This window comes from Scleropages formosus, chromosome 8, assembly GCF_900964775.1.
Source record: "Scleropages formosus chromosome 8, fSclFor1.1, whole genome shotgun sequence".
Classification (NCBI taxonomy): domain Eukaryota; kingdom Metazoa; phylum Chordata; class Actinopteri; order Osteoglossiformes; family Osteoglossidae; genus Scleropages; species Scleropages formosus.
In genome coordinates, this window is record NC_041813.1 from 20,931,981 (window position 1) to 20,947,135 (window position 15,155).

General features: G+C 43.5%; 1 protein-coding gene across 1 annotated transcript; it reads left to right on the forward strand.

Moving 5' to 3' along the window:
* Positions 1-531: 531 nt before the first annotated feature.
* On the forward strand, positions 532-14,918 carry cnih4 (cornichon family member 4). Its single transcript, XM_018757232.2, has 6 exons — positions 532-692; positions 11,804-11,972; positions 12,473-12,541; positions 13,612-13,724; positions 13,899-14,039; positions 14,641-14,918. The coding sequence occupies exons 2-6, from the start codon at positions 11,904-11,906 to the stop codon at positions 14,666-14,668; spliced, it is 420 nt and encodes a 139-aa protein (XP_018612748.1). The 5' UTR covers positions 532-692; positions 11,804-11,903; the 3' UTR covers positions 14,669-14,918.
* The last annotated feature ends 237 nt before the right edge of the window (positions 14,919-15,155 follow it).

Consider the following 15,155-nt stretch of genomic DNA (forward strand, 5'->3'; position numbering starts at 1 on the left):
TTACACTATTTAATCTTGCAGATACGTGCAGATTAGTGGACCCCAGAGCCATCTAATTAAGAGCGTCAATATTAGATGACTATAATAAAATAAAGTATAAACATACAAAGGCCTAGAGCAGCAACATATAACATACGTGCAGTATTTTAAAAGCATTTATTCCCCTGGACTTTTTCACGTCTTATTGTTTGACGTTGAATTACAGTGGATTTAATTTCGATTTTTTTCGCACCGTTCAACAGGAAAAATACACATTAATGTCAAAATGAAAGCACACCTGTTTCACACTGATTTGTTACAGATACGAGGAAATGAATAATAAAATAAACATTCGATACTGGGGGGGGGGGGGGGTGATATACAGCAGTATAGAGCAACAATCCACATACTACATGCAACATCCAACGTTTATCACATAGACTGATAAAGTGTAAATATCTGAAATAAGGGCTCCTGCGATAGTGTTAGTGGCTCACTTACACACACCGTAAGTGTGTGAATCGTTGCGCTGGCGCAGCGTTAAGGGTGGCTTATCATCTAGGCGAGGGGGTGGCCATGAACGGCCGCGAGACGTGTGATGCAAACTGTGAAAGGAATGCAAAGACCTCAATTTACCGAACAGATCTGAAGGACGTCCTACAGCAGGTGTCAGGTGGTCAAACGACTCTCGCTAAGCGCAGTCGTCAACACCGGTAAGCGGCCACCTTGCTTCCCTCTCCGCGGTCACAACAAACGCATTTTATCCTCAGGTGGCCTTTAGGGGAGACGAGCGCGAGCTGAGCGGCTATTAATTCGGGCAGCCGGGAGAAAGCGTGTGGGCAGTGCCCTCTCACCGTGACCGTAAATCACTGCGGTGCACATGTGCAGAGCGCCGTGCCCTTCGCTCACTTTCTGTTCTCAGCAGAAATGTGTTGAAAGGTGTTGACTTTACATTAATTTCAGGGAAAAGCTGAAATACATATTCATTAGTTTTGTCTCACCTTGGGAAATACATTGGTGTATTACTCTATATGTTTGTGTAGTTAGGACTTCGTGCTTCTGAAAAACTTCTGATGTGAGAAAAATTAAGTTTAGAAAGTTATATTGCAGCTGCCAGCTTATTTTAGCCCAACATCTCCGTAACAGGTATTAACAGCAAGTGGTCCCGTTGTATTATTTTAAAGGTTTGCGTGGCTTTGCTCCAAAAGATTCTGGGGAACACTGTGTTGTGGCCTTGCAGCTCTAGAAGGTTCTGGATGTTCTGGATATTCCGGTATCCTTGGAGTTCCAAGACATGCTGTTCGGCGCAGGCCGGCGTCATGTTCTGTCCTTCCCAGGACTGGTTACGAAGTCATCGCAACTTGCATCGGTTATTAAAAAGAGATGGAGGATGGGAAGTTTCAGCACACACAAAACGTCACATTATATCCACATAATATTTTTTCTATATTAAGATACAAATATATTATTAATTCCTGTAATTTTGAAGACTAAACTGTGGAAAAAAAGCACGAAAATGGAGCAGCTGTTGTGGGACAGGTGGTACTACAGTGATTAGAGTTGCTGCCTTTAGACCCAAAGGTCACAGGTTTGATTCCCACCTCTGGCTGTAGTACCCTTGAGCAAGGTACTTACCCTAAATTGTTCTAGTAAAAATGACCCAGCTCTATAAATAGGCAAATAATTGTAAATTGCTTTGGAGAAAAGCATCAGCTGAATGTATAACTATACATGTATAGTCAAACCTGTATCTTAGGAGAAATATTTTTTCCCATATATGATGTGCTTAAAAGGCATATAAAAGCAACCATTAATGATGACATCTTGATTTTTGGTTGAGGGCTTATTTAAACTGTAGACCTCAGTAGAGACACAAAGAAGGCTTAACTTACTGCATGTATGTGATGGGAGGCGCAGGACCTATATTAGGGTTAAGCAACAGCATTCAACATACAGAGGATGAGTTACATTATGCGACTCAGCCCTGCTGTCGCCGAGCCTCACTTCATTAACTTCATTCATTAAATTTGCCCCTTTTTCTTTTAAGCCACCTGCCTATTGAGAACAGAAATGAGCATGTGACCGGAAACTCGCGCGTCCTACACTGCCGGTGGGACGCGATGGCCCAACCCTCGGATGCTTCATTTCCGAGCTCTAGAAGAATGACTCAACGTGCAGTGGCGTACAGCGAAGGTGCAAATCCCCAGTAGAGGGGTTCGACACATACCTTACCATTTGTGGCTGCTGAACACACAGCACATAGGAATCTGCGAATGCCATCTTTGTGAGGGATCAGCGGAACCGCGAGAATCACGCGCTGGACAGGGAGTGAGACGCAACGCACGAGTGGTTTCCCGTCTCGTGAAAAAAACCCAGACTGCTTGTAACCCAAGTGCATAAACAGATGTACAGTTCCCCAGCTTCATAAAAAAACAATAACGCTGTGTTTTCTGTAAATGGCTGAAGAGACTTTATAGGACATATTTTTCTTTTGCAAGTCCTCGCTCCGTTTCCTGCTTTGTTAGTAATTCGTCTGGATTACAGAAGTGGTGGCAAAGAAGCGCTCGGGCATCAGATGCCATTTTTGTCAAACCGCTTAAGCGACAGATGTGGATGCTGGTACTGCTAGATCCTTTTGAATTATGAAATAATATTTTTAAATATGGTGGCGCAGTGGGTTGGACCGGGTCCTGCTCTCCGGTGGGTCTGGGGTTCGAGTCCCGCTTGAGGTGCCTTGCGATGGACTGGCATCCCATCCTGGGTGTGTCCCCTCCCCCTCAAACCTCGTGCCCTGTGTTGCTGGGTTAGGCTCCTGCTCCCCGCGACCCCGCATGGGACAAGTGGTTCAGATGGTGTGTGTGTGTGTGTGTGTGTGTGTGTTTAAAGATTGCCCCCCCCCCCTTCTTTGGAACTGGAAAAAAAAACACACAGCAAGTTCCTTACAGCAAAAGAAATATGTATATATATATAAAGGGTTTATTACATGAAAAGTCTTTATTATTATGAGTTAGGTGGAGATCAACTCTCGTTTTAATCCCCATTCATGCAGAAATGCAGATACTTCCAAAGGCTTCGTAAACCCCTTCCCACAGCTGTATATATGTATGCCTTTATTGTATATATTTACTCGAGCAACTGGAAATCTGTATTTTAATTACTACTATCCGTGATCTGAAGAACCCGTAGTTAGCTGTTCAGGGAAATAAATAGCATTTCAGGTGTTCGGGTAGAACAAAAACCTGTGTATAATTGAGTGACTCAAGGCCCCGTCTGCTTTGGTCAGTCCTGCTGACCACTGTCCTTGAGTGCAGAGCGCAGGTCCGCTTCCATGGACCGTAAATGTGCCCCGACTTCACTTTCACTCTCAGTCATTTTAGCGATCGCTTTACCAGAAAGGAACCACAGTACAGCAAACACTCGCAGCCTCGCTTCTTGCATAAGAAAGGATTTGTTTAAATGAAGTGCAGGAGGAGCGTGACGCAGTAGTGGTTGCCGTGAGCATTCCTGCTGCATGTCTTCATTTCGGTGGACGCCTGCGGAAGTTACCAGCGTATGACGGAGCGCTGGCCTCGTCTTTACTCCGCTCCACGGGACAGGCCGTGCGAAGCCGGGGAAAAATGGGAAATCGCGGGATCCTGGAGAAGGAAGCAGCCCTGTGATATCCAGTGGTGATGGGTGATGACGGCGTGAGTGAAGACGCCAGCGTGGTTTCCATGAGTTTATTAAGACATGAGACAGCAAGGGAGCACAGCTTGAGAGGATATAATGAACGCATGTGGAGACAATGCCCCCAAAACAGTCTTATAAAACACCACTGACAGCTCTCTTTCAAAACGCTTCCTCGTAGTCATTCAGCAGACGCGTTTCTCCGAAGCGGCGCAAACCGCAGAGGGAAATGCATCAATAGAAGGGATACAGTTATTATATGTGAAGTTTCACAATTTCAATATATTGACACCAACTATTTACAGCATACTGTGCCAGATTGGCTTTGGACTGCCGTGACCATGACTAGTGAGTGAGTTTACGGTTACAGTTTAATAGCTGCTCACTCTTCCAGGGACACCCTTGAATACCAGGTACTCCAGTTCTATACCATCCTGTCCAACCTCGCACCCCTAATGTTCACATTGAGAACATGAATGGCACCTTAATAGCTTATTGGCAAGACGCAACAAATTAAAAATTCATTTTTTTACATATATATAAAATTTCCACGTACGCAAATCGCAGGATCATGGATACGGTCCTGTATTTCAGTTCAATTCATTGTAATTGTAAGGAGCGCTTCTCACACAGAAAAGCAGTGTGTTGAACAAAGGATCGAGACACAGTACTAACAAATTATAGCAGAGTTAAAGTAAGCCTGCAGGTAAAAAGTTAGTTATGCATTTAGTGGCTATAATAACTATGCCATCTTGTCAAGCCATAAAAGTAAACCAGATGGCGACTGAGGAAAGGAAAACAAAAAAGGCAACGGACAAAGATGAACCTCTGGGGGGTCCAAGTGCCAGTGGCTGCCCACTGCTCCTGGGCATTCTGGGTAAAGAGAGGGCCAATGGTTACTGCTAAGAGGATAAGGACCACACAGCGGTTTATGATATTGCTATAATATAATACGTTGGGCGATCACTTGACGATGGGCACATGTGCATTAATCTGTAAATGGATGCATGCGTGCAGTTAACGTTCGTGCGCTCGAGAACTGGTTCACAGCTGCGCAATGCTTCGCCCTGACTAGTTGGACTCGAGCCAGCAGAACGGGTCATGGCCCGGGTTCAGGATTTAATGCGCAGCTGGCCGTGCAGGTTGGCCGCAGCCCCAGTCTGCAGTTTCCCATGCCCGTGGGCTGGACCGAACTCCACGCTCTCAAGGCACGGCAAAGCCGGGCAGATTTCTGAGCCGTGTTCTCGGGTCGGAGCAACCGCAGCGTGAACGCATGTTCAGAAAATAATAACTTAATAATCCTGTCAGTTTGGAGTGCGGTTTTTTTTTGCAAAAGCTTTTGTTAGATAGGACTCTAATTCTTAATAAGAGTCTATTAAACCTGGGGCACATAAAACATTTTTTGAACGTCCTATTAACTATTGCAGGAAAGGTCACCTTTTGTTCTATAGAAAAGAATAAATAGCGCTTCTACTGACCACATTCCAGCGCTGTGACTCCAGTGGACTGCCCAACATGTGCACTCAGTCATCCTCACTATTTGTTGCCGTTAATAAGACCTGATCGCAGGTGGCCGACTCTGGGGCCAGTAACCACAAGTGACCTTTCTGTGCAAATGTGTGGTGAAATTGATGTCGGTGAACCAAAACATTATCCCATACATATGTATTTATTTAGTTCAAGCACTAAATATATTTGACTTTTAATGCAATTAGATTTCCGAAAGGGGGGGCGCAATGGTGCAGTGGGTTGGACTGGGTGTTGCTCTCCGGTGGGTCTGGGGTTCGAGTCCTGCTTGGGGTGCCTTGCGATGGACTGGCGTCCCGTCCTGGGTGTGTCCCCTCCCCCTCCAGCCTTTCGCCCTCTGTGTTGCTGGGTTAGGCTCCGGCTCCCTGCGACCCTGTATGGGACAAGTGGTTTCAGATGATGCGTGTGATTTCTGAAATAAATTTTTAGTTTGATTAAAAAAAAAAAAAAAAAAACTGGCCAGGAGAAAACACACCCGTGTTGCAGAGTGAACCTCAGCTTGGTCACGCAGTGAATGAGTGGCTGAGTAAATATAAATGGCAATGACACACACACACACACACACACACACACACACACACACACACACACACACACACACACACACACAGAGACAGACAGAGCCCTGGTGTGTATTTTTGTTGCACTGGTGATAAAGGCAAATGCCACAGGTCATTCGACACCCTGATGGAACGACTACAGAGGAGATGCATGTGACGGATGTGTGAGCATCACAGCGGTCACTGCGCTGTCGGAACTCATGCTGTCCTCCGATAATATGGTACGATACAGTAATATATCGGTGTAGCAGCATAGCAACTGGCACCACCTCTAGACTTGCGGGTTACAGGTTGTCGCAAGTTCGTCCGTTCTTACACTGCTTACCTTCATGCTTGCGTTGCAATATCGCGAAAGTATTTTTTTGGGGACTAATAACAAATTAATAACATAAGAACTTGCAGCGAATTTTGAACAAGCTGATAACTTGCATTACATTTATTTATTTAGCAGACGCTTTTATCCAAAGCGACTTCCAACAAACTCTATGTAGTGTTATCAGCCCACACACCTTATTCAGCAAGGTCACTCATCCATACATCAGTGGAACACACTCTTTCTGTCACTCACACACTATGGGGGAACCTGAACAGCCTGTCTTTGGGAGGAAACCCACGCAGACACGGGGAGAACATGCAAACTCCACGTAGTTTACTAATAATCTTGTTGTTCCAGTTTATTGTCTAAAGCAATTTCACACCGTTCTGTAGCTCTTAGTGGTGTAAGGAGAGCTGAGAAACCCCACGGGATTTAAGCCCTGCAGAATGGAGGGTGGAAATGCCCTGTTGCAGATATCCCTGGACCCACCCGTCTCCGAGCGATGGGGTTAAATGTGTCTCGAACTCCTGCTGCGTTGTGTGACAGCAGCCCTGATTGCTTCTGGCCATCGGTTCGAGGTTTTTGTGCAAGGTGTTACATAATGGACTGTATGGGTATGTTAATTGCTCTAGTGTACGTGGCGCTAGACAAGTTCATAACTGCAGAGGGGTGGGGAGATGGGGTCAGAATTGTCAGGCAGCATGGGGGGGGTTATCTTCTTCACAAGGCCTCTCCAAGAAGCCACCAATGGGGTACAGAACAATTTGTCCTGTTACTGTCCCCTTGTATGACCCATCCAGCCTAAAAGACACAACAATGAATAAATAAGCAATTGTGGGAGGCCAAACCAGACCAGGGAAGTGAAACAAAATGAATATTTGGTTCCGATCCCACCTCCTGCTGCAGTGGCCTTGAGCAAAGTACTTACCCTGAGTTTATACTGTAAAAAATGTTTGTCCAGCCAAATAAATGAGTAACCCATTTCCAAGCTGCTTTGGAGGAAAGCATCAGCTAGATTTTTAAATGCTATAGCGCTGTGGTGGAAATCATGGTGTATGAAAAAAAGATATACAAATTCCAAGTTATTCACCAAAACTTAAGGGGAAAAGCATTAAAAACTGTTAAGAGGTCTGGAACGTTAGAAGGAGACACAATGAAATGGTAACAGTTCATTATTGAGTCAATGCCTAGAATATGAGTCAGAAAGCGTGTGTCAAAGGCACCGCGGAGCTTCTACATCTTGGCTATGGCTGACCCTTAGTGGCCGAACCGTAGAACTTCAGTCCTGTCTGTCCACTCGGAATGATTGATGATGATCTCTTCTGCTCTTCACCTTAATGTTCGCAGCTCTTTAGCATGAACTTTGTCTACACTTGGCTACTGCACCCTTCTGCTCAGTTCAAATTCCACAAGCATTTCATCATGACATCTATACTGTAATACAGTGGCTGGCAGCAGAGTGCTTAAAGGTACTGCTTTAGGAGCACAAGGTTGTGGATTTGAATCCCACCTTCAGCTGTACTACCATTGAGCAAATGGGATTTTCTATTCATTTCTATTACACTTTTCTCCAAAGCGACTTCCAATATGTAAATATTTGTGTACCTCTAAAAAAAAAAAAAAAAAAAAAAAACAATTGTAGGAAGGTGATCAGGATTAGTCTACCCTGAGTTTTGTGCACCTATTCGTGGAATGAACATTGGTGCATAAAGTGGAAAGAAACAAACTAGGAATCACATGACTGCAACTATGTCTCTCTTTCTCCTAATGTAATGCACACATTGTATTTTCTATGAGATGTACGTCGCCTTGGAGAAAAGCGTCTTCTAAATGAATAAATGTAAATATATTAAACAACCTGCAATTATATACATCTGGGTCATTTTTTTCTTTCTCCTATTTTTGTTGTTATAATGTGACTATTTGTATTGTATCAAAGCTCCACATTGCCCTGAAATTTTCAGTGAATGAACATTACAGCTGCATAATAATTCAGATGAGTTTTGGAAGATCTCACCCATGTGGCACATTTTCCTATCTGTGTTGTTGCGAGCCAGCCTTGTTCTGATGTTAATTAAAATACAACAAACCTATTTACAGCAAGATCTATAGAGTGATTGTCATTAACGGAATGATTTAAACTAAGTAAAAATGAGAAGTGGAGAGATGCATCTTCACCAGCATAGGGGCAAACGGCCCCTCCCTCTGGTGAGCCGGGATGACTCGTGCATAGGCCAACCGTTTGTTCAATAAAGACATGTCAGTGTAAAAAGTTGTGTGTGGTGCTTGTGAAATAAAAGTGTGTGGCAGGACAGTCCTGGTAGAACACCACCTGGGACCAACCACAGTGCACAGCTTCAAAGGCAGGATGTTTGTTTAACTATTCTTTAGTGGGTGGTCTTATTCATAGCAACTTGGGAATTACTTCCAACATCCCATATGTTCTGAGGTTTCTCTCATTTAGGAATGCCTCCTTTGACCAAAATGGGATTTCTATTGAGCCATTGGCTTATTAGCTGAACTTGAGTCAGATGGGTTTCATTAACCCAAATTCTTGCTCTATCTTTCCTGCTAGGAATCCCTTGAAGGCACCTCCATTAGGCCCTCCTGCCATTCCCACACGAGAGCCAAGTTATGGTTTTTGTTTTTGTAGCTCTGCTACAAAAAATAGTTTTTAGAGATCTGTTAAGCTCACTTTTTAAGCACTTGAAATTTTCATCTTGATGTATGGGCACATGTATACACATTGCATGGGGGAAAAAAGGTGAGCGTTACATCAGCAAATTTAATTTTACAAATAATTACATTTCTATTAATAAAGATGTTTAATAACGCTGCATTTGCAGTTTAATGTTCTGAATAACTCTAAACCACATAACTTTTTTTAAAAAAAAAGCTAAACTTGCAGGTGCAGCTGTCAAGTTTTTGTTCTGCAAATTTGCTGCATAAATTTAAGTATTTACACATGTATACTGTCAGTACAGTGAAATAAATGTGCATACAAAAATATTTGTATCGATATCATTGATATATGTGTAGTCATGAATATACACACACACACACAGAGTCTGAAACTGCTTGTCCCAAGTGGGGTAGTGGTGAGCCGGAGCCTAACCCGACAACACAGGGCACAAGGGGACACAACCAGGACGGGACGCCAGTCCGTTGCAAAGCATCCCAAGCAGGATACAAACCCCAGACCCACCGGAGAGCGAGACCCAGCCAAACCTGTTGCGCCACTGCACGTCCCTGTGGTAAAAGTAAATTTCTATAAATATATGTAATGATGTATTTGTATGTGTGTACATAAATTTACATATATGGATCTATTTATTTGTACATATCTACATACAAATATATTGACACATATATTTGATGCTTTTCTCCAAAGTGACTTATTATGTGAAACTAACCACAATAATTTACACAGCTGGGTCATTTTATTGGAGCAATACAGGGTAGATAAGTTGCTCAACGATCATACAGTTAGAGGAGGAATTCAAACCTGCAACCCTTAGGTTCAAAGAGAGCAGCTCTAACCACTATGCTACCAGCTGCCATAGAGATACATGTAAAAATATCTTTACATATATAGCAATAGGGTGGCGGTGCGGTGGGTTGGACCGGGTCCTGCTCTCCGGTGAGTCTGGGGTTTGAGTCCTGCTTGGGGTGCCTTGCAAGGGACTGGCGTCCCGTCCTGGCTGCGTCCCCTCCCCCTCCAGCCTTACGCCCTGTGTTGCTGGGTAGGCTCCGGTTCCCCGCGACCCCGTATGGGACAAGCAGTTCAGAAAGTGTGTGTGTATATAGATATATATTTGTTGATCTATGCACTTATGCATAGGTAGCTACAATTTTTTTATACTTATAATTTCAGTCTTTAATGTATTTGTCTAAGGGTGAGACAGTGAGCAGTGCTGCTGCTTCACGTTGCTAGGGTTATGTGATACAAGGTGGATTTGATTCCTTCTCAGCTTGCGTGGAGTTTGCTTGTTCTCCCTTTGTCCGCATTGGTTTCCTCTGGATGCTTCTGGGACAGGGTCCGGATAATTGTGATTGTATGATATGTAAACGTTTACATTACATTACAGGAGTAGTTGCATGAAGGTTTATCCATTGTATGATCATAGGTATGATCTCAGAGTTATAGTTTATGAACATTTACAGACTACATGAACTTAGTAGATCAGTAGATCAGAACTTAGATCAATCTTCATTTCCTGCTTGTTCTTGGGGCACTTTGCCTTCAGAAGTTGAAATGCATTTACAGTTGGATTCAGCTCAGGTGACTGACTTGGCAACTGCAGAACATCCCACTTCTTTGCCTTTAAAAAGTCTTGGGTTGCTTTCACAGTATGCTTCGGGTCATTGTCCATCTGCATTGTGAAGCACCGTCCAATGAGTCTTGAAGCATTTGGCTGATCTGAGCAGATAATATAGCCCTGTGCACTTCAGAATTCATCCTGCAGCTTTCGTCAGCAGTCACATCCTCAATAAATACCTCCACCATGCTTCACAGATGAGGTGCTATGCTTCAGATCATGAGCAGTTCCTTCCCTTCTTCATATTCTTCTCTTCCCATCTTTCTGGTACAAGCTGGTCTTCGTCTCATCTTTCCATAGGATGTTGTTCCAGAACTCTACAGGCTTCTTTAGATATTTTTTGGTCTTCCTATTTTTAGGCTAAGGGGCCGTGGTGGCACAGTGGGTTTGGCCAGGGCCTGCTCTCCGGTGGCTCTGGGGCTCGAGTCCCGCTTGGAGTTCCCTGCGGCGGACTGGTGTCCTGTCCTGAGTGTGTCCCCTCCCCCCCTCCAGCCCTGCACCCTGCGTGACCGGGCTGGGCTCCAGCTCGCTGCGACCCTGCTTGGGATAACCGGTTTCCGACAGCGTGTGTGTGTGTTTTTAGGCTTACCAATAGTTTGCATCTTGTGGCAAACCCTCTCTATTTACTCTGGTGAAATCTTCTCTTGATCGTTGACTTTAACACAGGTAGGCCTGCCTCCTGGAGGGTATTTTGTCATCCACAACAGTTGTTATCCATGGTCTCCAAGGCCTTTTGGTGTTCCAAAAGTCAACTAAGCATCGAGTGCAAACGACCTCCCCTTCTCACTCGGAACTGCTGCGTCTCTCCCTACGTTTAAGAAGGGTCTCAAAACTCACAACTCGCTTCTCCCCGATTTCCTAAGTGCACAATAAACGTGTAGCTGTCTGTTATGTTTATTCGTTTTTAACAAACACACCACGATTACACTCCGCAACCCAAATGCAACAAAGCACGAACTGTCATTATCAAATTTTACTGAAATGGAATCATCAGAATCCAAAGACCATCTCAAGACCGAAGAATCACGGATCGCACCCGTGTCTTTCTGTCCTGCACCAGTTTACTTGACTCTCGGGGGGGCTTGGAGTGTAAAAGCAGAGGTGGTGCCTGGTGAGCCCTGGGCCGTGCTGTTGGGAGCTGCTAGGGTGCAGAGGGCCACAGGCTCAGCTTGGAGCCACAGGGGAACTTTTGGATCCAAAGGGAGCAGTGGATGTTTCGAATTATATGGACACACGTATGTCAATGAATGTCTGTTTTATTTACATAAAAATACATACACACACACACACATTACATATACTAATTTATATGTTATACATATATAAAATCATATATTCATCGATAGATGTGTATCTATATATTTTATTTATACATATCTAGTTAAGGGGTATCAGGCCTTTATGTCGTTTTTATCCGTTATTTCGATTTACTTTAGGACTTGCGCAAAAGTGCAGCTGTTCCGCAATCCTGACGCTCCTGTAACGTACCTCCGCCGCCGCCGCCGCCGGAAGTGGCTTTAAATAAGGAAGTTCAAGATGGAGGCTGCCGTGTTCATTCTGTCATTAATAGACTGCTGTGCTTTAATTTTCCTTTCCGTATACTTCGTATCCTTTTGTGTGGCGCTGAAGTTTTCACTGATTTTAAAATGTGTTACTTGCAACATGCGGTACGTTTCTTTGTGTTATTTAGCACTTCAGTAAAGATGCTAGGTTAGCTCTGATCGGAGATTGGCTGCCTACTGTACTCAGTACTGTCTCTGTACTTTCTATTTTTGAAATAATTTCATGAATAACAATAAAGCTTCTTAATATAAGCCTTTTCTTGGGTTTGCAACATAGCACCTTTTCTGTTCTTATTATAAGTTAGCAAGTTTCCGCTATTATTTACCCCAGAAGAGTGTTCCTGCTGCTGGTATCAAGATCCAGACCAGTTACTGATCTCTCTCCTGCTCCTGTGTGCGTTTCGCTTCGATACGTTCCGGTTGGCTGTATTGTTGTACACAGACAGACTGAACAACGTAAGCGATAATAAATTGCCTAAGACGTAGTGTGTGAGCTGAGTGGATTTGTTGGAAAAGTTCCGAAATCCTTTACCGAACTGTCAGATAATCACACTGTCCGATCTCGAGTGCGATTACATCAACGCTCGCGCCTGCTGCTCCAAGCTGAACAAAGTAAGTGCAAGTTTTTACTTTCTCTGTAACGCTCTACACTATCTCTACTTTATTGTCTGTACTGTCTTAGACAGTGTGTCTAGCTCTCTAACTGTAACTCTCTACTTAACTGTCTCTGTCTTAGACAGTGTCTAGTGCTCTACTCTCTCTAGCTCCCTACTCTCTCTACTCTCTACTTAACTCTGTCTCTGTCTTAGTGTCTAGCTCTCTACTCTCTCTAGTTCTCTACTCTCTCTAGCTCTCTGTCTCTAGCACTCTACTGTCCCTACTTTACTCTCTCTAGCACTCTACTGTACTGTCTATATTCTCTCTAGCACTCTAGCTCTATACTGTCTACTGTCTCTAGTGCTCTACTGTCTAGCTCTCTACTCTTTACTCTCTCTAGCTCTCTACTGTCCCTATTCACTCACTGTCTCTGCTTTACTCTCTCTAATCGTCTTTGCTTTACTGTCTCTAGCATGCTAACGTGTGTAGCTGGTATTTGCGGGTTCCAGTCTCAGCTCCAGCTCTAGTACTTTTGAGCAAGGTACTTACCCTGAATAACCCCTGTAAAATTACCCAGCTGTATAAATGGGTAAATAAGTGGGTTAGCATTGTAAGTCACTTTGGAGAAAATTTGTCAGCTAAATGAATAAATGTAACATATATATACTTAGGGCAACATTTGGTTAAAGCAGTTTACTGGAAATATGATTGATAAGGGGGCGTATCCTTGAATGTTGAGTCAGCACTGATGTATCCCATGCCCATAAATTTGTTTATAATTCCATTGAGTGGTGCTGATTTTTATAAAAAAGGTCCCTGCCCACAACCATTACGTTTTCAAATCTCACCTCTGGCTGCAGTACCCTTGAGGAAGGTACTTAGCCTAAATTAAAAAAATTTAGCCAGCTGTTTAATTGGGATGAATCTGTTAAGTAGTGTTACTGAGTATCTTAAAACTGCTTTGGAGAAAAGCATCAGCTAAATGAAAATATACTTGTAATCTCTTATGCTGTGCTGCAAGCTACTGTGCAATGAGGACAAGTGATGTGTGTGCGTGTGTGTGTGTCTGCCTTTTTGCCCATCAGTGGGTCCTGCCGGAGCTAGTAGGTCAAGCCTTAGCCACAGTCCTCATGCTGGTCTCCATGCACTGGTTCATATTCCTGCTGAACCTACCTGTGGCATCCTGGAACCTCTACAGGTGAGATCTAAATGTGATCTGCGGTCTGTTCAGCTTTCTTGTCATTAGATTTGTGTTTTCATGGGATCCATCACTGAGCATCTCTTCCATAAGACTGGATGTTGCTTTTATGCGTAAAAATACATTTCATTTCAGTATGTTAATTTTTAGTGGATATCTTTTGCCATGTTGCAGGTACATCAAAGTGCCCATGGGTAATATGGGGATATTTGACCCCACTGAGATTCACAACCGAGGCCAGCTGAAATCTCACATGAAGGAGGCTATGATCAAGCTGGGTTTTCATCTTCTCTGCTTCTTCATCTATCTTTACAGGTGAGATAGCGCTTTTCCTACGTTCATTGATGTTTTCTTTTGCAAATGAAAGATGTTAAACATTGTTATAAAATTACAGTATCTAATTACAGACTCCCTTGCTTAACCTGTCAGTTCCCACAGTTACTGTCAGAATTGCGCAATAAGCTCTTTGGGGTTGAGTGAGTGAGTGACTGGGTGTACCAGGAAGAGCAGTCTGACTGGTTTTACTGCAGCTTTGAAACTTGTGCTGCGTACATTTTACATCCAGAGTAGGAATGTCCAGTCATGTTCTAAATGGTCATTCAGGTCTGGTTCTCAAAGGCAGAGTCCAAAAGTGTTTGTTCCAGTTGGTGAACCCTTGATTCAACTTACTGTCTTGAAAGTTTTATTCTTTTGGAGTTCACGCTGTTGTAAAGACAGCGGAGAAACCTGCAGGACTTGCTGCTCGAGGACCATGAGATGAATAGGCTAGGCTAAGATTTGGCTTTGTATGTCAGGGATTGCAAATCACATGCATGCAAATACCCTGGCAATGTTATCACATTTGCATGTTTAGTTTTCTTTGCAGTTATGACAATTGTTTTTTCCTGGTCACTGATACACATCCTGTTTCCTGTAGCATGATCCTGGCTCTGATCAATGATTGATGGTACCCAGCGGAAATCGCACTCAGATGGCAAAATCAGGATGCGTTTTCTTCTGAACCACAACCTTCTTTTTTTTTTTTTTTTCCCCCGTCCAAATGCTCTGTAATAAAACTCTGCCAAATCACTTCCACTGCATCCACTGAGAAACTTGATAATGGGATATGAGAGTCTGTGTAAAGTGAGTAGACTTTGGGTGACTATTGTTTTTGTGAGGATGCAGCTGGGCTGTGTTTTTTTTTTTTTTTTTTTTTTTTTAAAAAAAAGAAATTTTGGATGTGATGGAACAAACTTTTCGTGGATAGCTGTAAATGCTGGATTAACTGATTAACACCCAGAACTCCAAGGAATGGCACTGTCTGTGTAAATAATGGCTTGGTACATAGTTACAACACAACCCTGGGTAGATGGCTGGATTTTATATTATTATGTATTATGCACTTGCGAAATGTGCAGTTTCTGCACTGCAATGGTCAGCTCAACATCTTCA

Excerpts from the sequence above, each read along its gene's own strand:
- cnih4 (XM_018757232.2), top strand. The coding sequence starts at position 11,904 with ATGGAGGCTGCCGTGTTCATTCTGTCATTAATAGACTGCTGTGCTTTA. Across the intron at positions 11,973-12,472 it reads TTTTCCTTTCCGTATACTTC|ATAATCACACTGTCCGATCT; the intron begins GTATCCTTTTGT and ends CCGAACTGTCAG. Across the intron at positions 13,725-13,898 it reads GCATCCTGGAACCTCTACAG|GTACATCAAAGTGCCCATGG; the intron begins GTGAGATCTAAA and ends GCCATGTTGCAG.